This window comes from Canis lupus, chromosome 33, assembly GCF_003254725.2.
Source record: "Canis lupus dingo isolate Sandy chromosome 33, ASM325472v2, whole genome shotgun sequence".
Classification (NCBI taxonomy): Eukaryota; Metazoa; Chordata; class Mammalia; order Carnivora; family Canidae; genus Canis; species Canis lupus.
The window spans coordinates 24,640,531-24,667,769 of NC_064275.1; the positions used below are offsets into that span (position 1 = coordinate 24,640,531).

At 31.8% G+C, this 27,239-nt stretch overlaps 1 protein-coding gene across 6 annotated transcripts in view; it reads left to right on the forward strand.

Moving 5' to 3' along the window:
- STXBP5L (syntaxin binding protein 5L) overlaps nucleotides 1-27,239 on the forward strand; it is a 381,900-nt gene that overhangs the window by 125,825 nt on the left and 228,836 nt on the right. For 5 of the 6 annotated variants that reach the window (XM_025475838.3, XM_025475864.3, XM_025475854.3 and 2 more), the window contains one exon: nucleotides 23,795-23,929. In XM_025475838.3, coding sequence (XP_025331623.1) covers nucleotides 23,795-23,929 — 135 coding nt within the window. The remainder of the gene's footprint in view (nucleotides 1-23,794; nucleotides 23,930-27,239) is intronic. The other variant, XM_049105505.1, reaches the window with a different exon arrangement.

Below are 27,239 nucleotides of genomic sequence, written 5' to 3' on the forward strand. Positions count from 1 at the left end.
CGGGAGTAGGAAACATAACAGGCTTTACTAACACATAGAAGAAGACAGAGACCTAGGCAAAATGCCAACATGGAGGAACTCTTCCCAAAAGAAAGAACAAGAAAGGATCACAACCGGTGATCTATGGCTACAGATATAAGTAATATGTCTATTGGACAACTTAAAGCAACAATCGTAAGGATATTTGCTGGACTTGAGAAAAGCATGGAAGACATCAGAGAGACCCTTACCATAGAGATAAAAGAGTTAAAAATCAACCAGTCAGAAATGAAAAATTCAATAACTGAAGTTCAAAACTATCTGGATGTAATGGCCAGAAGGAAGGAAAAAGCATAGGAATAAAAGAGTGATATAGAAGATAGAATTATGTGAAATAGTGAAGCTGAACAGAAGAAAGAAAGAAGAACTATGGATCATGAGAATAGACTTTGGGAACTCAGTGACTCCAGAAAATGTAATAATATTCATTATAAGGGTCTCAGAACAAGAAGAGAGAAAAGAGGGCAGAAGTTTATCTTAGGAAATAACAGCTGAAAACTTCCATAATCTGGGGAAGGAAATAGACATCCAATACAGGAGGCACAGAGAATACCCAACAAAATCAACAAAAGCAGACCAACACCGAGACATAGTTAAATTGGCAAAATATATTGATAAAGAAAAAAAAAATCCTAAAAACTGCAAGACAAAAGAAGATCCTAACTTATAAGGGAAGACCTGTAAGGCCAGCTACAGATCTCTCTGCTGAAACTTTATAAGCCAAAAGGGGCATGATATATTCAACATGCTGAATGAGAAGAAAATGCAGCCAAGAATATTCCATCCAGCAAGGTTATCTTCAGAATAGAAAGAGAGAGAAAGAGTTTCTCAGACAAACAAAAACTAAAGGAGCTTGTGACCATTAAACCAGACTTCCAAAAAAAAAAAATATATTAAAGGGGACTCTTAATTGAGAAACAAAGACAAAAGGGAAAAATAATAGAAAAGAATAGAGAAAATCTCCAGAAACAATGACAAGACAAATAATAAAATGGTATTAAATACACATCTATCAATAATTATTCTAAATGTAAATGTACTAAATATTCCAATCTGAAGACACAGGATGTCAGAATACTTAAAAAAACAAGATTCATCTGCATGAATGCCTGGAAAAGACTCATTTTAGACACCTGCAGATTGAACATGGGGGGATGGAGAAACACTTATTATGCAAATGGATATCAAAAGAGAGCCAGAGTAGCCATAATTATATCAGATAAACTAGATTTTAAAATCAAACCAAAGGGATAAAGAGGGGCACTATATCATAATAAAGGGGACTATCTAACAAGAAAACCTAACAATTATACATATTTATGCCCTAACCTGGGAACACCTAAATATATAAAACAACTAATAACAAATATAAAGGAACTCACTGATAATAATACAAGAGACTTTATATCCAACTTACATCAAGGACAGATCATCTAAGCAGAAAATCAACAAGGAAACAATGGCTTTGAATGACACACTGGATCAGATGGACTTTTAGATATATTCACAACATCTGGAAGAAACAGATAAATTACTAGAAATATAAACTTCCAAACCTGAGATAGGAAGAAGTAGAAAATTTGGACAGACTGATAACCAGCAAGGAAATTGAACCAGTAATCAAAAATTTCCCAACAAACCAAAGTCCAGGACCAGACAGCTTCCCATGGGAGTTCTACCAAACATTTAAGAAGTGTTAACACCTATTCTTCTCAAACTGTCCCAAAAATTAGAAGAGAAAGGAAAACTTCCATATTCATTCTATGAGGCCAGTATTACCCTGATTCCAAAACCAGACAAAGACTCTACTAAAAAAGAGAGCTACAGGCCAATATCCCTGATGAACATGGATGCAATAATTCTCAAAAAATACTATCTAATTGAATCCAAGAGTACATTAAAAGAATCATTCACCACAATCAAGGGGGATTTATTCCTGGGCTACAAGTTTGGTTCAATATTCACAAATCAATCAATGTGATACACTACATTAATAAAAAAAGAACCATATGATCCTCTCAAGAGATGCGGAAAAAAAATTAACAAAGTACAGCATCCGTTCTTGATAAAAAACTTTCAACAAAATGGAGAGAGAGGGAACAAACTTTATCATAAAAACCATATACAAAAGGCTCACAGCTAATATAATCTTCAATGTGAAAAAACAGCTTTTCCTCTGTGGTCAGGAACAAGATAAGGATATCCACTCTCACCACTGTTGTTTAACATAGTACTGGAAGTCCCAGCTTTAGCAATCAGACAGCAAAAAGAAATAATAGGCATCCAAATCGGCAAGGAAAAAGTCAAATTTTCACTATTTGCACACAACATGATACTCTATATAGAAAACCTGAAATACTCCAGCAAAAAATTTCTAGAACTGATACATGAATTCAGTAAAGCCATAGGACACAAAATCAATGTACAGAAATCTGTTGCATTTCTATACATCAATAATGAAGCAGCAGAAAGAGAAACCAAGGAATCAATCCCACTTATAATTGCACCAAAACCCATAAAATGCCAGGAATAAACCAGAGAGGTGAACGACCTGCAGTTTGAATACTATAAAACACTTATGAAAGAAATTGAAGATAACACAAAGATATGGATAGACATTCCATGCTCATGGATTAGAAGAACAAATTTTCTTAAAATATATATATTAACCAAAGCAATCAACACATTTTATGCAATCCCTATCAAAATGCCAACAGTATATTTCACAGAACTAGAACAAACAATCCTTAAATTTCTATGGAACCACAAAAGACCCTAAATAGCCAAAGCAATCCTGAAGAAAAAAAAAAAAAAACTAGAGGTATCACAATTTAGACTTCAAGTTATATTACAAAGCTGTAGTGATCAAGACAGTATGATATTGGCACAAAAACAGACACATAGATCAATGAAACAAAGAAAAACCAGAAATGAACCCACAAATATATGATTGACTAATCTTCAACAAAGTGTGAAAGAAAATCCAATGGGAAAAAGTCTCTTCAACAAATAGTGTTGGAAAAACTGGACCACTTTTTTACATCATATACAAAATTAAATTCAAAATGGATTAAAGATCTGAATGTGAGACCTGAAGCTATACACATCCTAGAGGAGAACACAGGCAGTAATCTCTTTGATATCAGCTATAGCAACTTCTTAGTAGATATATCTCCTGAGGGAAAGGAAGCAAAAGCAAAAATAAACTGTTGGAACTTCATCAAAATTCAAAGCTTCTGCACAATGAAGGAAATAATCAACAAAACTAAATGGCAACCTCTGGAATGGGTGACGATATTTGCAAATGACATCTGATAAAGGGCTAGTATTCAAAATATATCAAGAGCTTATAAAACTCAATACCCAAAAAACAAATAGTCTAGTTAAAGAATGGGCAGAGGACACAAATTGACATTTTTCCAGAGAAGATACGCAGATGGCCAACAGACATATGAAGAGATGTTCAATATCACTCATTATCAGGGAAATACAAATCAAAGCTATAATGAAATAGATTACCTCACACCTGTCAGAATTGCTCAGATTAACAACTCAGGAACCAGCAGATGTTGGTGAGGATGCAGAGAAAGGGGAATCCTCTTAAATTTTTGTGGGAATGCAAACTGGTGCAGCCACTCTGGAAAATAGTATGGAGGTTCCTCAAAAAGTTAAAAATAGTACTACCCTACCATCCAGCAATTGTATTGCTAGGTACTTACCCAAAAAATACAGAAGTAAACTTTTGAAGGGATACATGGATCCTGATTTTTATAACAGAATCCTGATTTTTATCAGAATTATCAACAATAGCCAAATGTGGAAATAGCCCAAATATCCATCATCTGATGAATGGATGAAGATGGTGTATACATATACAATGGAATACTACTTAGTCATAAAAAAGAATGAAATCTTGCCATTTGCAATGACATGAATGGAACAAGAGAGTATTATGCTAAGCAAAATAAGTTAGAGAAAGACAAATGCCATATGATTTCACTTATATGTGGAACTTAAGAAACAAAACAGATATGAATATAGGGAAGAAGAAAAAGAGAGGCAAACCAGGAAACAGACTCTTAGCTATAGAGATCAAACTGAGGGTTACTGGAGGGGAGTTGGGCAGGGGAATGGATTGAATAGGTAATGAGTATTAAGAAGGACACTTTTAGTGATGAATACTGCATGTTGTATATACATGATGAATCATTAAATTCTATACCTGAAACTAATATTATATTATTTTAAAAATAATTGATATCTAAATGAAAACTTGGAAAAAATGGAAACCAAAAAAATAATGGTGGCTGCTATACCTATCTTATAGCAAAATAGACTTTAAGTCAAAAACCATAACAAGAGACAAAAAAGATCATTATGTGATGTTAAAGTGGTCAGTTTATCAGGAAGATATAACAATTATGAACACATATGTACCCACTAATGAAATACCTAAATATATCAAACAATTCTTTAGATCAAACTGATCTAAAGGGAGAATTAGACAGCAGTGCAGTTATGGTAGGCAATTTCAGCATTCCACTTGCACCAATGGATACGTCTTTTAATCAGAACATCAATGGGCAAATAATGGACTTGAATGACACCTTGGATCAAATGGACCTAACAGAAATTTACAAAACATTCCATCTAACAACAGCAGAATATACATTTCTTTCAAGCATACATGGTACATGGAACATACTCAAGAATAGATCACATGATAGGTAACAAAACATAAATTTAAGATTGTAATCATATCAAGTATCTTTTCTGATCACAGTGGTGTAAAAGTAAAAATCAACAGCAGGAGAAAAGCTGGAAATTTCACAAATATGTGAAAATTAAACAGCGTGATATTGAACACCCAGTGAATCAAAGAAGAAATCGAACAGAAATTGAGAAATACTTTGAAACAAATGATAATGGAAGCACAGCATATCAAACCTATGGGATGGTGCAATAGTAGTTATAAGAGGGAAGTTTATAGGGATAAGTGCTTATACTAAGAAACAAGGACCTCAAAAATCCCATTTTACACTTGAGGAAACTAGAAAAGAAGAACAAACTAAGCCCAAAGTTCAGAAAAGGAAGGTGGTAGTAGTAGTAGTAGTAGTAGTAGTAGTAGTAGTAATAGTATCAGCAGAAGTAAATAGGAATGAGAAAAATAGTAGAAGAGGTCAATGAAATGAAGAGCTAGTTTGAAAAGGTAAGTAAATAGACAAACATTCAGCTAGTTTAAGAAAGAAGAGAAGATTCAAATAAATGAAATCAGTAATGAAAGTGGAGCTGTTACAACTGATACCACAGAAATGTAAGGGATTATGAGAGACTACAATGAAAAAGTACATGCCAACAAACTAGTTAATCCAGAGGAAATAGATATATTCCTAGAAACATATGACTTTCCAAGACTAAATTATGAAAAAAATAGAAAATCTAAACAGATCAATAATGAGTAAGGAGATTGAATCAAAAACTTCCTAAAACAGAAAAGCCCAAGACCAGATGGTTTCACTGGTGAATGCCACCCAGCTTAATTTAAGGAAAAATTAATACTAGTCCTTCTTAATCTCTTCCGAAAAATTAGAGAGGAAGGAACACTCCCAACCTCATTTCATGAGGCCAGCATTACCCTGATACCAAAGCCTAATAAAGACACTCAAGGAAAAAAGCTTATAGACTATTATTTCTGTAAAATATAAATGTAAAATTGCTCACTAAATTAACAAACCAAATTTATAGCATATTAAAAGGATCATTCACTGTGATCAAGTGGGATTTATCTTTTGATGCAAAAATGGTTTAATAAACACAAACCAAAAAATATGAACCACTACATTAGTAGAATGAAAGGTAACAATTATAGGATCATCTTGATAGATACAGAAAAGTCTAGAAAATAAAATATTCTTTTGTGATACATAGTTGACAAGTTGGATATAAAAGGAGGGTTCCTCAGCATAATAAAGGCAGTATATGACAAGCCAATAGCTAACATCATGCTTGATCGTAAGAATAAAAATCCTCTCATCTATGATTAGGAACAAGACAGGGATGCTTACTCTTGCCATTTTAAGTCAACATTTTAATTAAAAATTAAAAAGTCCAGGCAGCCCGGTGGCTCAGCGGTTTAGCGCCACCTTCAGCCCCAGGCCTGATCCTGGAGACCCAGGATCGAGTCCCACCTCAGGCTCTCTTCATGGAGCCTGTTTCTCCCTCTGCCTGTGTCTCTGCCTCTCTCTCTGTATCTTTCATGAATAAATAAATAAAATATTTTTAAAAAATTAAAAAGTCCTAGCAGAGCAATTAGGTAAGAAAAAGAACTTAATGGCATCCATATTGGAAAGGAAAAAGTAAATTATCTTTGTTTGCAGATGATGTGTTTTTAAATATAGAAAACTTTAAGGTCTCTACTAAAAACCTGTAGTATCTAGTAAATAAATTCAATAAAGTTGCAGAATACAAATCAACACATAGAAGTCAACTGTATTTCTTTTTCAAAAAATAAAACAAAATTTATTTATTTTAGAGAGAGGGAGCTCATTTGCACACACATGCCAACTGGGGCTGGGAAGGGTAGAGGGAGAGGGAGAGAGAGAATATTAAGCAGACTCCCTACTGAGTGTACACCCTGATGTGGGGCTCAATCTCATGACCTAAGCCAAAATCAAAGTCAGACAACCAACTGAGTTACTCAGACATCCTAGCTGTATCTCTATACACTAAAAACAAATTATCTGAAAAAGAAATTAAGAAGTCATTCTCATCTACAATAGTATCAAAAGTAATAAAATAGGATTAAATTTATCCAAGGAGGTGAAATACCTGTACAGTGGATACTATAAAACAATGATGAAAGAATTTGAAGAGATACAAATAATTGAAAGATATCCCATGTTTTCAGATTTAAAGAATTAATATTGTTAAAATGTTCATACTGCCCAAAGTGATATGTAGATTCAATGCAGTCCTAGTCAAAATTCTAAAGATACTTTTCACCAAAATAGAAAAATTACACCGTATCTATTTGAAGCCACAAAAGACCCTGAATACCTAAAACAATCATGAGAATCACCAGCCACATGCCCAAGAATACATAAGAAACTGGACCACTATTTTACACCATACACAAAAATTAACTGAAAATGAATTATGAATTAAGACTTGAATAAAAGACCAGAAACCAAAAAGCTCCTAGAAGAAAACAGGCAATAGACTCCTTGACATCACTCTTGGTGATAGTGTTTCAGGTCTCCAGAGGCAGTGGCAACAAAAGATAAAACAAACAAATGGGACTACATCAAATAAATACATCTACATAGCAAGCAAAATCATCAACAAAATGAAAAAGCAACTTTGAGAAAATATTTATATGTCATATATTTGATGAAGGGTTAATATACAAAACATATAAAGAATTCAAACAACACTATAACAAAAAACAATCCAATTTAAAAATGAGGAGATTAACTCAGTAGACATTTCTTCAAAGAAGACTGGCCAGATGGCCAGGCACATGAAAAGATGCTCAACATCACTAATTAGCAGGGGAATGCAAACTAAAACTACATTGATATATCATTCCATGCCTGTCAGAATGGCTATTATCAAAAAGGTAAGAAATAAGTTGTTGAAGAGGTTGTAGAGAAAAGGATGCCCTTGTGCAGTATGAGAATGTAAATTGGTGCAGGCACTATTGGAAATAGTATGAAGATTCTCAAAAAATAAAAAATAGAACTTCCATATGATTCATCTATCCCCCTTCTGGGTATTTGTCTCAAGAAAAGACTAATTCAAAAAGATATGTTTATTTCTTTGTTCATTGCAGCATTAATTACAATAGACATGCATGCATGCAAAAAACCTGTGTCCATCGATTGATGAATGGGTAAAGAAGATATGGTATACACATACAATGGAATACTGCTTAGCCATAAAAGGGAATGAAATCCTGCCATTTGTGACAACATGGATGGACCTTCAGGGTATTCTTTTGCTCAGTGAAATAAGTCAGAGAAAGACAATTACCATATGATTTCACTTATATGTGGAATCTAAAATCAAAACTCAGATGCAGAGAACATATTGGTGGTTAATCAGAGGGGAGGGGAATTAGGGGCGGGAAAAAGGATAAAGAGGGTGAATTTGATGCTGACAGTTACTGTGGTGATCACTTTGTGGTATTTGCAAATACTGAATTATTATGCTGTACACCGGAAACTAATATAATGTAATATATTTATTTGACTCTTGAACAACAGTGGTTTAAACTGCATGTCCATTTCCAGGTGGATTTCTTTTGATAAATACAGCACAATACTATAAATGTATTTTGTCCTTTTTATTATTTTCTTAACATTTTTTTTCTCTGTATTACTTCATGATAAGAGTAACATTTATAATACACATAACTGACAAAATATGTGTTAAATGACAATGTTATTGGTAAGGCTTCCAGTTGACGATGGGCTATTCATAGTTAAGTTTTTGGGGAGTCAGGAGTTATACATGAATTTTTAACTGCATAAAGAGTCAGAGCAACTATCTCTCTCATTGGTCGAGTCAGGGTGTATTGATTTTACTTCAAAAAAATTAAAATGAGTGAGACTGCTTTAAACTAAAAAGCTTCTGCACAGCAAAAAAACCAATAAATTGAGAAGGCCACCTAGAAAATATTCACAAACCATATATCTGAAAAGGGGCTAATACCCAAAATATATAGTATGCATACAACTCAAATGCAAAAAAGCAAAAGCTCCAATTAAAAATGGGAAAAGAGGGCAGCCCCGGTGGCGCAGCGGTTTAGCGCTGCCTGCAGCCCAGAGCGTGATCTTGGAGACCCTGGTTCGAGTCCCACGTCGGGCTCTCTGCGTGGTGCCTGCTTCTCCTTCTGCCTGTGTCTCTGCCTCTCCACCCCCCCGTCTCTGTCTCTATGAATAAATAAATAAAATCTTTAAAAAAATGGGAAAAGAACTTGGTAGTCATTTTTTCCAAAGAACATATACAAATCGCCAACAGATGATAATATGAAAATATCTTCAACCACTAATTATCAGGAAAATGCAGATCAAAGCCATAATTCCACCTCACACCTGTTGGTTGTAATGGCTTTTAACAAAAAGACAAGAGATAAATGATCTTCAGGGTGAGGAGAAAGGGAACCCTAGACAATGTTGATGGGAAAGTAAGTTGTACAGCCATTATTGAAAACATGGAGACTCTCAAAAATTTAAAAATTAAACTGCTACGTGATCCAGCAGTCCCACTTCTGGATATATATTTGAGGTGAAATAACTATCTCTGAGACATATCTACACACCCATATTTATTGTGACATTATTCACAATAGCCAACATGTGGAAATAACCTGTTTTTTAATTGGTAAAAGGATAAAGAAGATGTGAAACATATATAAACATACATATACATGTATACATACATGAATACACATATGCACACAGAGTGAAGTATTTCAGGCACAGAAAGAGTAAACTACTGCCATTTGCAAAATCATGGATAGATGCAAAGTGAGAAAAGTGAGAGAAGACTAACTGTATGGTATCACTTATAATATAAAATGTAGTAAAAAACTGAATTTGTAAAAGCAGAGTAGAATTGTGGTTACCAGGGATGTGAAATGGGCAGATGTTGTTTAAGATTATAAACTTGCAACTTGTAGATAGATAATTTCTGAAAGTCTAATGGACAATATATTGATTCTAGTCAACAATACTGCATTATGAACTTCAAGTTTCTAAGAGAGTAGATCTTAACAGTTTTCAATAGAAAAAAGAAGCAATTATGTGGCATGATAAAGGAACTAACACTATTGTAGTAATCATATTGCAATAAATAAATGTGTCAGACCAACACCTCATATTCCTCAACTTTCACAATGTTATATGGCAGTTATATCTCTCTTTTTTGGTATATTTTTTATTGGAGTTTGATTTGCCAACATATAGTGTAATACCCAGTGCTCATCCTGTCAAGTGCCGCTCTCAGTGACCATCACCCAGTCACCCCATCTCCCCGCCCACCTCCCCTTCCACTACCCTTTGTTCATTTCCCAGAGTTAGGAGTCTCTCATGTTCTGTCTCCCTCTCGGATATTTCCCACTCAGGCAATTATATCTCGATTAAAAATTTAAAATAACACATTGCTTTATAGGTAGTGGCTATAGTTTATAACAGCTTATTCTCAAATCATCCCTCCTACATATTATAGCATTGTTGCTATTTAACAAATCTATTTATAATAAACACTATACTTTGTTGCTATTATTAATTTAAACAGATGTTTATTTTTTAGATCAACTAAGAAAGTTTGTTATTTTACCTTATTTATTCCTTCTCCCAAATCTTCTTTTAATGAAGATTCCATCTCCCTGAAATGTTTAACTTTTTTTTGTCAGCTCTACTGGCAAGGAATTCCCCATTTTTAAAATTTGTTTTTCTGGGGATATTTTTATTTCTTCATATTTGGAGGATAATTTTTCTGGATATAGAAATCTAGGTTGGCAAGGGTTTTTTTTTGAACCACAACGCCAATTCTTTCACTCTTCTTTCTTCTTTTTTACATGGTTTCTGATGAGAAATCCACTGTAATTCTTTTTTTTTTCCTTCTCTATAGGTTATATATGTAAGTGGGCTTCCTTCCCGTGCAGTTTTATTCTAGATTCTCTTTATTGTTGGTTTTCTGTAGTTTTTTTTAACTTTTTTTTTTCCAATTTTTAAAATTGAATTTAATTTGCCAGCATATAGTATAGCACACAGTTCTCATCTCATCATGTGGTTTTCTGCAGTTTGAATATGATCTGCCTAGCTGTAGATTTTGTATATTTATCTTCCTTGGTGTTCTCTGAACTTCCTGGATCTGTGGTTTGGTGTCTGTCATTAATTTTGGAAAGTTCTTCGTCATTTCTTCAAATATTTCTTCTGTTCATTTTCTCTTGATATTCCAATTATATTAAATCTTCTAAAACTTTGTTAAACCTTCTGAAACTGTCACATAATTCTTGGATATTCTGTCCTTTTTCTTTTCTCCTTTTTTTCCTTATTGTTTAAGTTTGGTAAGTTTCTAGTAATCTATGTTCAAGTTTACTGATTGTTTCTTTTGCCATGTCCACAGTATTGATGAACTCATTAAATGCATTCTTCATTTCATTTACAGTTGTTTTAATATCTAACATTTCCATTTGAATCTTTGAGTTTATATCTCTGCTTTTTTTATCCATCCTGTATGTTGTTTCCTATTTTCATTAGAGCACTTAAAATATTAGTTATAGTCATTTAAAATTACTTGTTTTATAATTCTGTTATTTTTGTCACATTTGCATCTGGTTCTGATGTTGCTTTGTCTCTTCAGATTTTCATCTTTGCCTTTTAGCATGCCATGTAATTTTTTGTTTAAAATCAGGCAGTGTATTGGATAATAGTTATTGAGATGGATGAAGTGTGAGGTTTTATGTTGATGTGGCAAAGAGCTAGGCTATATTAACATTTGCCGTAACTCTGTTGGAGGCTTCACATATTTCTAGTGTCCTTGATATTCTGTCTCCCTCGTTTCTTTAGTTTCCCTAAAAACACCGTATATAGAGATTTCTGGATTGTAGCTTGTCTTAACACTGATTCTCCTAAGTGCAATAAAAAGTAATTGATTTTTAGAAAGTTTTTTTGGTCTTTCTCTAGTATTTTTTTTAACTATTCAGTTTTGAGAACTTAAAAATTTATTCAAGATACTAATCCTTTGTCATATATATATGGTTTGCAAATATTTTCTCCCAGTATTTAGTTTGTATCTTCATTCTCTTCACAGGATCTTTCATAGAGAAAATGTTTTAAGTTTTGATGAAACCCAATTTATTATTAATTATGGATAATACTTTTTCACAAAATCTAAGAATTCATTACTTAGTCCTAGATCCCAAAGATTTTTTCCTAATTTTTTTTTTGGTAAAAGTTTTATATTTTACATGTAAATGCGTGATTTGTATTGAGTTTTTTTGTATAGTGTTTAAAGTTTAGGTAGAGATTTATTTTTATCTGGATATCCAATTCTCTAGTACCTTTTGTTGACCTTTCATTGAATTGCCTTGCATATTTGTCAAATGTCATTTGTATATATTAAGTGGGCTTACTTTTCTGTATTCTCCGTTCTGTTCCATTGATCTGTATATTGGTCTTTCTGCCAATACCACAGAGTCTTGATTACTGTAGCTATATATCATGTTTTGAAATTGGGTAAACTTATTACTCCTGTTTGCACGTTTTTTCACAATTGCTTTAGCTATTCTAGTTCCTTTCTTTATCTTTTCATATAAATTTTTAGATTAAATGTCTACAAAACCTACAAAAATTTCTTGCATGAGTTTTATAAAAATGTGAATCAACATCTTAATTATGTCAAGTATTAAAATACATGAATGTAGTATGTCTGTTTACTTAGATCATTCATTTCTTTCATCTGGGTTGTATAGTTTTTAACATACAAGTTGTATATATACAATTTTAATATTTATACCTCAGTATATCATATTTTGAGTGCATTAAATGACACTGCATTTAAAATTTTATATATGTTCACTGCTATTATGTACAATTACAATTGAGTTATGTATATTTATCATATATGGTGCAATGTAGGTAAAGTCACTTGTTAGTTCTAAGAGTTTTTTTGTAGATTCCTTGGGATTTTCTATGTATATCATCATGCTATCCACAAATAGAAAAGTTTTGTTTCTTCCTTTCTGATCTACATGCTTTTACTTCCATTTATTGCTTTCTTGCACTGGATAGAATTTCCAATAGTATCTTTAAAAAGAGTGATGAGAGCAGACATCTTTGCCTTGTTCTTGAGTTTAGAGAGAAAAGTCATTCACAATGAAATAGAATGTTAATTGTAGGATTTTTGTAGCATGAAATAGAATGTTAATTATAGGATTTTTGTAGCTGTTCTTTATTAAATTGAGAAAATACCCTCTAAAGCAATTTTTGATAGTTTTTTAAAATCATGATTGAGTGTTGAATTTTGTCAAATGCTATTTCTTCATCAGTTGATATGATCATGTTACTTTTCTGTTTTAGCCTATATAATGGTGAATCACATTGACATACTGGTGTTGAGATAACCTTGCATTCTGGAATAAGCCCCTCTTGGTATTTTTATATACTGCTCAATTTTTGTTAAGGATTTTTATGTCTGTATTCATGAGGAGTATTGATGTGTAGCTTATTCCTCCTGCACCCACAAGCTTTATTGAATTCTAATTGACAAGTTAAAGTTTTATATATTTAAAGTATGTAATTAGCTGTTCTCTTTTTATTTTTTATTTAAGTTCCAGTTAATATAGTGTTATATTAATTTCAGATATACAATATAGTGACCCAACTCTTCCATATAACACCTGTGATAATCACAAGTGCACTCTTTAATATCCATTACCTATTTAACCCATTTCCCACCCACATCCCCTCTGGCAACTATCACTTTGTTCTCTATAATTAAGAGTCTGTTTTTTAGTTTGCCTCTCTCTCTTTTTTTCCTTTTGTTCACTTATATTATTTCTTAAATTCCACATATAAGTGAAGTCAATGGTATTTGTCTTTTTCTGACTGACTTTTTTCACTTAGCATAATACTATCTCTATTCATGTTGTTGCAAATGGCAAGATTTCATTCTTTTTATTGGCCCAGTAATATTTGTGTGTGTGTGTGTGTGTGTGTGTGTGTGTGTGTGTATCCCCCACATATTTTGTACCATTCTTCAGTCAATGGATACTTGGGCTGTTTTCATAATTTAGCTATTGTTGATAATGCTGCTATAAACACCAGGGCACATGAGTTCCTTCAAATTAGTATTTTTGTATTTTTTGGGTAAATACCTAGTAGTGCAATTGCTAGATGGTAGGGTAGTTCTCTTTATAACTTTTTGAGGTGTCTCTGTACTATTTTCCAGAGTGGCTATACCAGTTTGCATTCCCACCGGTGCAAGAGGATTCTCATTTTTCCCCATCCTTACCAACAACTGTTATTTCTTGTGTTGTTCATTTTAGCCATTCTGACAGGTGCGAGGTGATATCTTATTGTAGTTTTGATTTGTACTTCTCTTATGATGAGTGATGTTGAGCATCTTTTCATGTGTCTGTTGGCCATCTATATATCTTCTTTGGTAAAATTCTATTCATGTCTTCTGTCCATTTTAGATTGTTTTTTGGGTGTTGGGTTTTATAAATTCTTTTTATATTTTGGATCCCAACCCTGAATCAGATATGTCATTTGCAAAAATCTTCTCCTGTAGATTACCTTTTAGTTTCATTGTTTACTATGCTGTGCAGGAGCTTTTTATCTAAACAGAATCCCAATAGTTTATTTTTGCTTTTGTTTTTCTTGCCTCAGGAACCGTATGTAGTAAGAAGTTGGCAGTGGCTGGATTTCAAACAGGTTACTGCCTGTGTTCTCCTCTAGGCTGTTAATGGTTTTCTGTCTTACATTTAGATCTTTCATCCATTTTGAATTTACTTTTGTGTATGGTATAAAGAAGTGGTCCAGTTTCTTTCTTTTGCCTGGTACTATCCAGTTTTCCCAATACCATTTGTTGAAGAGACTGTCTTTTTTCCATTGAATATTCTTTCCTGCTTTGTCAAAGATTAATTGACCATATAGTTGTGGGTTCATTTTTAGATTTTCTGTTCTGTTCCATTGATCTATATGTCTGTTTTTGTGCCAGTACCATACTACAGCTTTGTAATATAACTTGAAGTCTAGAATTGTGATACATCCAGCTTTGTTTTTCTTCTTCAAGGTTGCTTTGGCTTTTTGAGATCTTTTTTGGTTCCATACACGTTTCAGGATTGTTTGTTCTTGCCTGTTGGTATTTTGATAGAGTTTGCATTAAACGTGTATATTGCTTTGGGTAGTACAGACATTTTAACAACATTTGTTTTTCCAATCTGTGAGTGTGGAATTTCTTTCTATATCTTGTGCCATCTTCAGTTTCTTTCTTCAGTGTTTTATAGTTTTCAGAGTGCAGGTCCTTCACCATTTTGTTAGGTTTATTCCTGGGTATCTTAATGTTTTTGGACAATTGTAAATTAAGGGATAGATTCCTTGATTTCTCTTTCTGCTGCTTCATTATTGGTGTATAGAAATATAATACATTTCTATACATTGATTTTGTATCCTGAAACTTTACTCAATTCCTCTATCAGTTCCAGCAATTTTTTTAGTGGAGTCTTCAAGGTTTTCTATGTATAGTGTTATATTATCTGCAAATAGGGGAAGTTGGACTTCTTCCTTCTTTCCGTTCATTTTTTCCTATCTCGATATGGATGGCTTTTTCCCCCCTCTCTTTTTGTTATCTGATTGCTGTGACTAGGACTTCCACTACTATGTTAAATAACAGTGGTGAGAGCAGACACCTCTGTCTTGTTCCTGATTATAGAGGAAAATCTCTCAGTTTTTCCTCATTTAGGATAGTTTTAGCTGTGGATTTTTCATAGATGTCCTTTATTGTACTGAGGTATGTTCCCTTTAAGCCCACTTTGTTCAGGGTTTTTATCATGAATGGATGTACTTTGCCAAGTGTTTTTTCTCTATTTGTTAAGATGATCATATGATTTTTATCCTTTCTCTTGTTAATGTGATATATCACATTGATTTTTAAAGTTGAACTACACTTTATCCCTAAAATAAATCCTTCTTGAGTGTAGTGAATGATTCTTATAAGGTACAGTTGGATTCAGTTCACTAGTATTTAATTGGGAATTTTTTTCATCCATGTTTGCCAGAGATATTGGCCTGTAGTTCTATTTTTTAGTGGAGTCCTTATCTGTCTTGGTATTATGGTAATAATTTCTGGTTTTATAGTTTTCTCTCTTTATTTTCTGGAATAGATTTTCAATTTTTCTTTAAATTTTTAATACAATTCACTAGTGAATCTGAGCCTGAGATTTCTGGAAATTAAAAAATTATTAATTAAATTTTCTTAATAGTTATAGGACTATTCAATTTATTTCAGATTTGGGGTATTGTGCCAATTTGTGCTTTTTGAGGAATTGATGCATTCTCCCTACATTGTCATATATGTTTGCATAGAGTTGTTATTTATCATATTAAATTTGCCTGATTTTAGTGATATTCTTGTTTCATTTCTAATATCGATAAATTGTCTTTTATGTCCTTTTTTTCCATGTCAATCTTGCTGAGACTTTTCAACTTTATTGAACTTTTAAAGGAACACGCTTTTTGTTTCACTGATCACCTCCATTGCTTTTCTGTTTTCGATTTCATTGATTTTTGTTCTTTATTATTTCTTTTTGTCTACTTGGTTTAGGTTTATTTTGCTCTTATTTTTCTAGGTTCTTGAGGTGGGAGCTTAGTTATTGACCTGAAACTTTCTCTTTTCTAATGTAAGTATTTACTGCTATAAATGCCCTTGTGGCATTGCTTTAGTTGTGTTTCATGAGTTTTGACTTCATATATATGCAGCATCATTCAGTTCAATGTATTGTTTTCTATGAATTTAAGATACATCTTTTTTATTGAAGTATGATTAACATGTATTGTTATATTAGTTTCAGGTGTACAATATAATGATTCAACAATTCAATGCATTACTCTGCTCATCAAGATAAGTGTACCCTTTATTTCATCCATCTTTCCACCTATTCTCCTCTGGCAACCACCAGTTTGTTATATCAATTTAAGACTTTTTTTTTACCTGTCTCTTTTTTCCTTTGATCATTTATTTTTTTCTTAAATTGTACATATGAGTGAAATCATACAGTATTTGTTTTTCTTTGACTTATTTTACTTATTTTCATTGTTTCTCTTATTTTCTTTTACTTATTTTCTTTGACTTATTTTCATTGTTTCTCTAGGTCTATCCATGTTGTTGCAAATGGCAAGATCTCATTTTTTTTTTTTTAGATCTCATTCTTTTTATGGATGTTTAATATTCCATTGTGTATATACACCAGCTCGTCTTTATCTCTTCATCTATGGATGGACAGTTAGGTTGCTTCTATATGTTGGGTATTATAAATAATGCTGCAACGAGTATAGGGCTTTTGTTTTCTTTGGGTAAATACCTACTAATAGAATTACTGGGTCATATGGTAATTCTATTTTTATTTTATTTTTTTAAATATCCAGACTGTTTTCCACAGTGCCTGTACCAGCTTGCAATCCCTTCTACACTACACAGGGGTTCCTTTTTCTCTATATCCTTGTCAACACTTTTTATTTCTTGTGTTTGTGGCTTTGTTTTTGTTTTTGTTTTTTTTTAATTACTTTGTAATGACTTCTTGGACCCATAAACTAGAAATGTGTTGCTTAGTTACAGGTATTTGGAGATTTTTTTTCTCTTGTATTTATTTCTAATTTGATTCCATTGTGTTTAAAGGACACAATCAGTATGACTCAGTTATTTTAAGTTTGTTGAAGTTTATTTTTTAGTCCAGAATGTGGTGTACCTTATCTGTCTTGTTGTGGCAAGAATATTTTGCTGTTGTTTGGCAGATTATTCTATAAATGTTGATTAGTTCCTGTTAACTAGTGGTTGTGTTGGGTTCTATATCCTTGCTAATTTGCTAGAGACAGGTATTGACATCTGCTAGAATTAGATTCTCTTTTTTCTCTCTCAGTTTTTGCTTCACATAATTTTCATCCTGTTGTTTGGGCATGCACATTTAGGATTGCCATGTCTTCTTGGTGAATTGATCTTTTTATCTTTACAGAATGTCCTGGTCATGTTCTCTCCTCTGAAGTTTCTTTTTTTTTTTTTTTTTAATCTGATATTTGTGTAGCCATTCCTGCTTTCTTTTGATTAATGTTTGTATGAATTATCTTTGTCCTCCCTGTTACTTTCAGCCCACCATGTCAGTATATTGAAAGTAAGTAAGTTTCTTATATGCAGCGTATAGTAGCTCACTCTGCCAATCTGTATTTAACTGGTATTTATATTTTATATAATTATTGATATGTTAGTGCTTAAGTTCTCAATTTATTTTTTATTGTCTGCTTATTTTATGTTTCATTCAAATGTGCTTTTTGACCATCCTGTGGAATTGAACACGGTTTTTTTTAGAATTCCATTTTGATTTATGTATGATTTTAAGGTATCTCTTTGTATCATTTCACTTCTTGAGTGGTTGCTGTAGACATTTCATTATGTATAAACAACTTCTCACTATCTACTGCGATTGCATTTTCTCAATTTGAATAAAGTGTAGAGATCTTTCCTTTCTTAATGTTCCTTTACTTCATTTTAAATAAATTTTCCTCTGTATTTAGAACCACCTTAGACTATGTTATAATTTTTGCTTCAACTATGGAACATAGTTTAAGATACTCAAAGGAGGAAAATATACTGAATTTAACTGTATTTTTACTCTGCCTATAGTTTTTAATTTACTTAATATTTAAAAATCTCTTTGATATTTATTTCCTGTTTAATGAACTCCTCTTAACCATTCTTTTAGAGTTTGTCTTGTAGTGACAAATCTTAGTTTTCTTTTATCTAATAATGTCAAGATTTCTCCTTTATTCCTGAGGGGTATTTTGGGGGGACATAGAATTTTGTGTTGGTAATTCTTTCTTTTAAGCACATGATTAGTGTTCTATTTCCTTTTGGCCTCTGGTTTTCTGGTGAGAAATCTGTTGTCACTGGAATGTTTTCCCCTATAATTAAGGTGTTTTATCTATTTTGCTGCTTTCAGAATTTTTTCTTTTTTAGATAGTTGGCTATTATCTGTCCTAATTTTATTTTTTGGGGTTTATTCTGTTTAGTTTTTCTCAGCTTCTTGAATCTTTTTTTTTCTTCCAAATTTATGAATGTTTTAGACATGATTTCTTTGACTACTTTTTCAGTCCCATTTTCTTTTCCTTTCCTTGTAGGGCCCTGATAACATGATTGTTAGATCTTTTCTTTTTTTGTCTCACAGGTTTCTTAATTTCCAGCATTTTAAAAAAAAATTCTATTTTCTGTGTGTTGTTCAGATTGGATAATTCATGTTGTTTTATCTGTGAGTTTATGGAGTTTATATTCTGTCCCTCCATCTTGCTATTGAGCTTATGCATGGGTTTTTAAATTTTCTTTGTTGTAATTTTCAGTATTAAAATTTGCATTTGATTTTTATCCCGTTTCTTTGCTGCAGCTTTCTATATTTTTCATTTCATTTCATTCATAATTGCTTATTGCATTTTTATGATAGTTCCTTTTAAATATTTGTCAGTGAATTCTAACATCTGTATCATATTGGTATCCATTGTATTTTTCATTCAAATTGAGATTTTCCTGTTTCTTGATATGATGAGTGAGTTTTTATTAAAACTGGATATATTGGATGTTATGTTATGACATTGTAGATCTTATTTAAACCTTCTGTTTGGGGCGGGTTGTTTTGGCATTGCATTGGCAATGGAAGGACGGATATCATCTTGTTACTAACAAGTCAGAACAGAAGTTCAGTATTCCTGCTAGCCTTTTACTAACTCCTGAGATAAGGAGAGGCACTTCATAACTTCTGGGTAGAGTGTAATTATCACTTCTTACTTTACTTCTACTGTCCCAGGATACCAGTGCCTCGTTCTTGTTCTGCACACAGTCTCCATGAACTCAATTCTGTCATTCAGAAGTTGAAATATTCTGTGAATTTAAATGAAGGTAGAAAATATTATTTCTTTTGCTATAGGAGAATGAGAATAAACTTCTCAGACTTGGATTTGCCAGAAATCATGGTGTTATTCCCTATGGAACTGCAAAGATTTGGTTTATTTTTAAAATTTGGCTTATGTTCGATAGTTTTCCAAATAATTACAGGTAACAAAAGTAAATATATTTTTTTACTATTTGGTTAGTTAATTAAGACTGTGAATGCAATTCAACTAAATTTTCAGTTATCTGTTTAATTTGGCTCTTGTGTTATAACTCCGTCTAGGTACACATTGTCCAAAATTGTTAGATTCTTTTTCTTAGAGAATTTTTAATTCTATATTTTTTCTTTTATATGATTTGAGTTTTTCTACTAAAACACCTAAGTATCCGTCTTTGAATTAAGATGCTAAGGGAATCTTAGTGTAGCTAGCTGTTTCTTTCCCTGGCTGCTGTTGTGCTTCTTATCACCATTGTTAGCTCATTTGGGGGGAACTACATAGGTACAAGGCTTTATCCCTACTACTAACTTAGTAATTTAGGTTCTTATCCCAAAACTTGAAGTGTAAATTAGCAGCAGTCTTTCAATCATTGCACAGTATCTCATAAAATGTGATTCATAGGCTATCAGTCATAGAATCAGCCAAAGAAGTGCTAACTAAACTTTAATGTATATATGATTAACCTAGGGGTTCTTCATAAAATGCAGTTTCTGATTCTGGATTTCTATTAAAGTTTCCAGGTGATGTCCATGCTGGTATGTGGACTTCATTTTGAATAGCAAGTACTAAGGTTACTTATTAAAATATCAGTCACATTTCCATCCCAAGTCCATGAGTCATAATTTGTGTACCTGGAATGTGGAAATAGGCATTTCAATGAGATAATTTTTTATACCAAGATAAGAATTATTGCTATGAATTAGTAGTTCTTACTTGTGGTTGTGTATCAAAACCACCCAGAAAGAGTTTTAAATAGTATTGCTAGATTACTTCAAAACTGCTGAATTTTCTCTCTGGCATTTGTATTTTTAATATGTAGAATGTACCTGATTCTTAGTATACCCAGGTTGTAAAGTGTAGTTAAATGCTATAGAAGGAACTGGAGACAGAGACTAAAATTGAACTATGTTAGAACTTAGGGGAAAAAAGTTTCACCTTGCATAATTTCATACAATAAAATTTCTGTAACTGTAAGCTACTTATTTTATTAAAATATATTCTTGGCTTGTGTTGACAGTGCTCTCAAATTAGGATCTGTAGGCCTAGTCTTGGAGTTATGAATGTTCTACAGTAATTTCTGATTATAATATTTTTATAATTACACTAATGGAAAGATTCTGAATGACTTAAACAAACAATGAACAAATTTCATTCAAAAATGCTGTCACACAGGTCCATATGTGAAATTAAATTTGCATTGATGTATGTGTTGGCAACAAATAGTGTTATTTTAATTATTGCAGATTAATAAAATAAGTGGACTCTGTACATGTATTATGTATTTATACCATATGATTGTAAAATTACGTGATGGTTTACTATGGAATAGAGTTCCAAACTGTTCAAATAGAGACAAGTGGTAAAAGGAAAGCATAGTATGAATATAGGTATACCAAATTCAAAAGAAACTAGGCAGTTAGAAACATATCCATATCATGAGTTAATTATTTCTTAAAAAAAATCCATCTGTCATATATACTGTTATTGATTTGAATTCTAGTTGTAGTTTTATTTGTATTTATTTTGTATTTTTTGTTTTATTATATGTAAGAGCCATAAATATGAGGAATTTATATCTTATGTTATTTTTATACATAAGCTAAAGAATTCATAAAAGGAAGTCAAAAATGAGGATAAGCAAAACAATTTTTTAAAGTCTGTACATTTTTCAAGCTTGAAAACATTGATTTTATTTATTCATATGGTTATGTAACATATATTTTTCAAACTATAGAGTTACTTGATCTTTAATGTAATGGCCCATTTTAAATACAGTTTTATACATTACCTTTCCTTGATTGTCTTTACTGGAATTAGTCCTTCCCTTATTTGGACGCTTTATAGCAATTAACACATTTTACTTTTATTTTTCTTACTTGTCTACTTGTCTTCTTATCTCTCTTATTAGATGGCTTTGGGTTTTTGTTTTTGTTTTTGTTTTTGTTTTGAGAGAAAGAGTACATGTGTTGTAATCAAGGACAGTGCTTTTGAATATATGAAATGAATAATGGATTATTCAGTGAAGTTTGAATTATAGGGTAAATGGATTGAAGACTAACATTGTCTTAGATGATTTACTATAGAGAATGATAGTGAATATGGATATAGAAACAAGATTATTTTTCAGGGGTCCTATATAGCAGAAAATCTATTTTGCAGGTGATGGTGGTAGAAATGCATTACAAATAAAAGTGTGACTATTAAATACAATAAACTAAATTCAAAAAAGTATTGACTACTTATTAGTGTTATCAAATATACAACATAAGTAATAATCATGCCCTCTCATCCATGTCAAGCATTTTCAATAAATCACATTACTCTTTTTTAATGGGTTCAGATAAATCCTGGGGATCTTTCTTTATTAGTTATTTAACCACTACCTATCAGTTGGACATTTGGACATGAGATGGAAACCCTTTTGTTATCAAGGGTCTAGTTTCTTGTCAGTAAGAATGAGACAACATTTCATAGTATTGGTTCAAGGAATACTTCTAATCCTATTTGGATCTTTTTCATGTATTCCATCGTTCTTATACTGTGAAGATTGTCTCTATTGGAATTTTGCCTCTTGCTTTAGGTCTCATTACTGAAACTTGGCAGTTTTTAGACTTTTCTTCTTAACCTTGGAAATAATTATATTGAAGTTTGCTTTTTATCTACCTGAACTCCTAAATTTTTGTCTTCTATGGAATTAGTGGTTTTTTTTTACTTGCATTGTGATTCAGAAAGGATCTTAAACCCTCTTTTAAAAAATCCTCTTTTTTTCTACTTATATTGAGTTGAGAATAGATGCTTCATGGCCGAGAAACATGATCATCAAGTTATTTCCTCTGGGACATTATTAAATAACCCTTGGCAACAGCAATTCTAGACTCTAGGTTTTAATCAGAATTGTCCATTATCATATGTGAATTTTACCATTCGCATTCCTTTTTTTTTCCCCCCGTATTTTTCCCCCGTCTGCCTGGCATCAGAATTCTGTCCTCTTCTAACAATTTACCAGGTTTTTTTTTTTCTGAATAAATTCTATGAAACATTTTGATTCAATAACAGGTTCTGGCAAGGGATAACTGAATTCATCTCCCTTGTCTTTTTATGAGCAATTAAGGAGTGGGAATAGGCAAACTAGAAAGAATGATACACTATGAATAGAATATTCTGGTAAATTCCCAGATTTCATTTGCAGGAGTCATGGTTTCTTTGGCTACAGAATAGTTTCCCAGAATTGGTTAGGTTAGAAACCCCATTGTGAAGATAAAGTCAGAACAAAAAAGAAAAAAAAAATAAAGGAATAGTAGAGTAGATCTCTGACTTATAAGCTTTCTTTATACTATTTAAATATCAAGGATCTGAATAAAAATAAATAACTTATGATCATATATAAAGCTAAAAATTCTCTGATAACTCTGAAATGTATGTTTCAGATATACCTAATTTCTATTTGAAGTGAATATTACTAAATAAAAACCACCAGTGTAGAAATTTGCTAATTTTGCAACCAATCAGAAATAGATTTGAATCCTGAGGTTGCCATTTACTAGTTGTCAGTCCAATGCAAGTATAAATAAAAGTTCTTGGCCTCAGTTTCCTCTTCATAAAATAGAAATATATATCTGTCTTGGATTATTCTTTTCAGAATTAGAAATAATATATGTCAATGCCCATGGTATATCCTTATTTTAATAGTGGTTGTTATTATCATTATTGTTTTTAATGGTATACTTTTATTTATCCTCTACAGTCTATAAATGCTACTTGAGTGTATAGTACATTTTATTGTTTATATAGCTATCACTACCTAAAAAGTATAAGGAAATATAATGCTGACCAAACATAAAATTTAGATATTTTAATTGTAATTTTCTTTCTTTCAGAATTACTTACTGTCATCTACCTTTCCAGAGTAAATGGCTCTATGTTGGAACAGAAAGAGGAAATACACATATTGTAAATATTGAATCTTTCATTCTTTCTGGATACGTTATCATGTGGAACAAGGCAATTGAGCTGTAAGTTTAAACTTAAATATCACTTTACTTGACTTAAATATTTCATATGGTTATGTAAAACACGTCAAATTACAGAGTAATTTGAAACATAGCTAATTTATGGTTAATTTGAATGAAAAGTTTAGCAAAAATAATTTAAAACCATAAAGACTTTTAAAATAGATATTGTAGTATTAACATATTCTAGTTTTAGACTTTCTGAATACTTCAGGATTTCTGAATAATTAAAGGTTATATGTGCAAAATTTGATGATAAAATATTAAGGTTCATTCTAAAAGTTATACATGGAAATCATCTCATTTTTTTTTACAGTCATTATTAGTATAGCCACTTCAATGGGAATGGCAAGTGAATTGTGACCACATTTAGTTTTATGTAAAAAGAATCATAATCAGTTCACATATTTTTTATTGCTCATTCTTCACTTACCTCACTAACATATTATTCAGGTCTCTAAGGAGAATCAATTTATCAATATTTTTTGTGTGGTCATATATATATATAGCTATTTGGATATGTGGTTAGTGGTAATAATTCCGTTGACTTTGGCATTGATACTTAAGTTTATGCATATATAAAATGTGAAATTTCCCAAATGTGAAATGTTATGGAATTCTAAGCCATTTTTTTGTAGTATGACACAAATAATTCTCCTGGTCACTGTGTTAATCAGAAAAACAAATTTTCTTTAATAAATGTTTATGCTCTGTACATATTAGGTCCTTAAGATATGTTTGAGGCTGGCATACATACATATGCATATCCTGAGGTACATAATAATTATCCAGAACTCTGATTAAAACTGCTTGTTTTCATGAGGCTTCAGTCTGATCTTTATAATAAATCTCCTATTCCCTATTTTTAATGTTTCAGTATGCTTGTATATATAGGAAAGGTTGTTACTAATTATTTTCTTGTTACAATATTCCTTTTGTTTTATGTCTTAATGGGTCTTTTTTGTTTTGTTTTGTTTTGATTTTGTTTTTCTAATGGGTCTTTTGTTAGTGGTAATTCTTCCTTCTTGATTAAAAACTGCTCCAGGGAAGAATCTTTGTTCATTGCTCCTTTCTTTTTCTTTATACTTGGCTTATTTTTTGCTTTCCACAGAGTGGCTACTCTAGAGTGACCATTAGAATAATCATTCTAATGGTGACATTATTGAAGAATTAGTATGATAGTTACATACTATTGACGTAGAGCTTTCATTTATAATTTACATGAGCTATTTTACTACTGTGTTTTAATGTTCTACATGTGTATTTAAAAAAAAACATTTATTCTATAGACTATATAGAATTAGAACTCCTAAAAAATTATTTACTTTTTTAGCTATTTGGGAAAGGTTTTCCCACTATAATCTGAGTTCTATAAAAGTAGTAAATAAGGCTGAACTTACTTTCATAATTTTCTTAGGATATTGATAAAGATGATAAAGGGTATTGATAACGTTGAGAGATTGAATTTTAGAACTTTTATACAAATTTAATATTAGTACAAATAGTAATACATATATTGTTTGTGTTCAGTTGAATCCTACTAATATATTATCTAAATAGACCAAATATTCCACCACTTTTGCTATTTTGTTTCCATATCATATACTTAGCAAATACTTTCTATAGTTCAAATTAATACTACCTGAATTAGTGACTTATACTTTACCTCTATGTATTTACATAGTCTATACTTTATGATTTCAGAATTAATGATGAATTTAAATACTATAAAAGAGAGTAAAATTAAGAGGAACTAAAATAAAATAAGGAACTTGTGTTTTTCATAGTATGATCTTAGACAGGATAAGAATAGAATCTATCATTTATATAAACCTGATCTTTTAGAAAAGAGTTGTACATGCCTCTGAAAATGTCCTGAAGTATCCTCTAGAAATTATTAGTAGACAACATCACCTCCGAATGTTTCTTAGTTTACTTAGACCAGTTTTCCAAAAGTGTATCCCATAGAATTATAGATCCATTGTTATCTATGTAGTTTTAAATGCCAATTGTTTTAATTTTTCTCTACCTCTTGAGATATATCAGAAAATGCATGTCACTTCCTGTTGATACATGTCAAGTGTATGTGACAATAATAAAATATTTATTTAAAAGAGACGTTTCATTAATAGAATTTTAGACCCAAGTTTTAACAATATATTTTCTAAGTATGCAAATGCAGAATTGTCTTTAAGAGATATGTGAAATTATTTTTTTTTAATTTTTTTAAATTTATTTATGATAGTCACACACACAGAGAGAGAGAGAGGCAGAGACACAGGCAGAGGGAGAAGCAGGCTCCATGCACCGGGAACCCGACATGGGATTCGATCCCCGGTCTCCAGGATCACGCCCTGGGCCAAAGGCAGGCGCCAAATCGCTGCGCCACCCAGGGATCCCTTATTTCTATTTAAGTTCTTACTCAAAATACTTCTTATTCAATGTTATTTTTCAGTTTCTATTTTTTAGTGAAGTCTCTTAATTATAATTATAGGTAGTTCTCATTATTATAAATAGCTTGTGTTCCCAAAATGCATATATTCATTATTTGGAAACAAACACATTGTCCATGGAAACAGTTATGTTTGTAGAACACCTCATAAAATAGTAGCATAGAACTAAACTGACATTAAAATTTTTTTCTATTGGAAAATATATTCCAGATTATGGTACAGAAATAGATGTTTCTGCAGGGCAGCCCTTAGCTTTTTAAAAAATATAACCTATTATTTTCTACATATGATTAAAGTTTGATCATGAACTTGATTATTAAATCATAAGTGTAGGGCTTGGTTTAACAATCATTCAAACATATTTATTGTGCACTATGATATATGCTAGATGAAACCAACTGTGAACTGGGAAGATATAATTACTATCTTCTTGGGGTTTTCAGTCTAATAAAGGTGAGATTAATTTAAAAGGCAGTTACAATATATTGGAAATAAAATGTGGCAATTCCATGAGGACACCTACCTTCTCAGGGAAGTATCTATAAAGGAAATTACATCTATGTTGAGATCCAAAGGATGGATCCAAAGGATCCACTCATTAGCTGAGTGAACAATTAGGAGAGAGGGGTAGGAGTATTCTAGGAAGAGGGGTCAGAAGGTTTAAAGGATGAAATGTGAGAGAGTCTTTCTTACATGCACAGGAATTTTAAGTAGTTTAGTTGGTTGGAATACCTGAGAGAGTATGACAAAAGATAAAGCTAGAGGAGAGATAATCATGGTGTATAATATGAAAGGCCTTGTAGGCCAGTATGAGAAGTTTGGACTTAAAGGCCAGGAGCTAGAATTTGAACAGTTTTTAG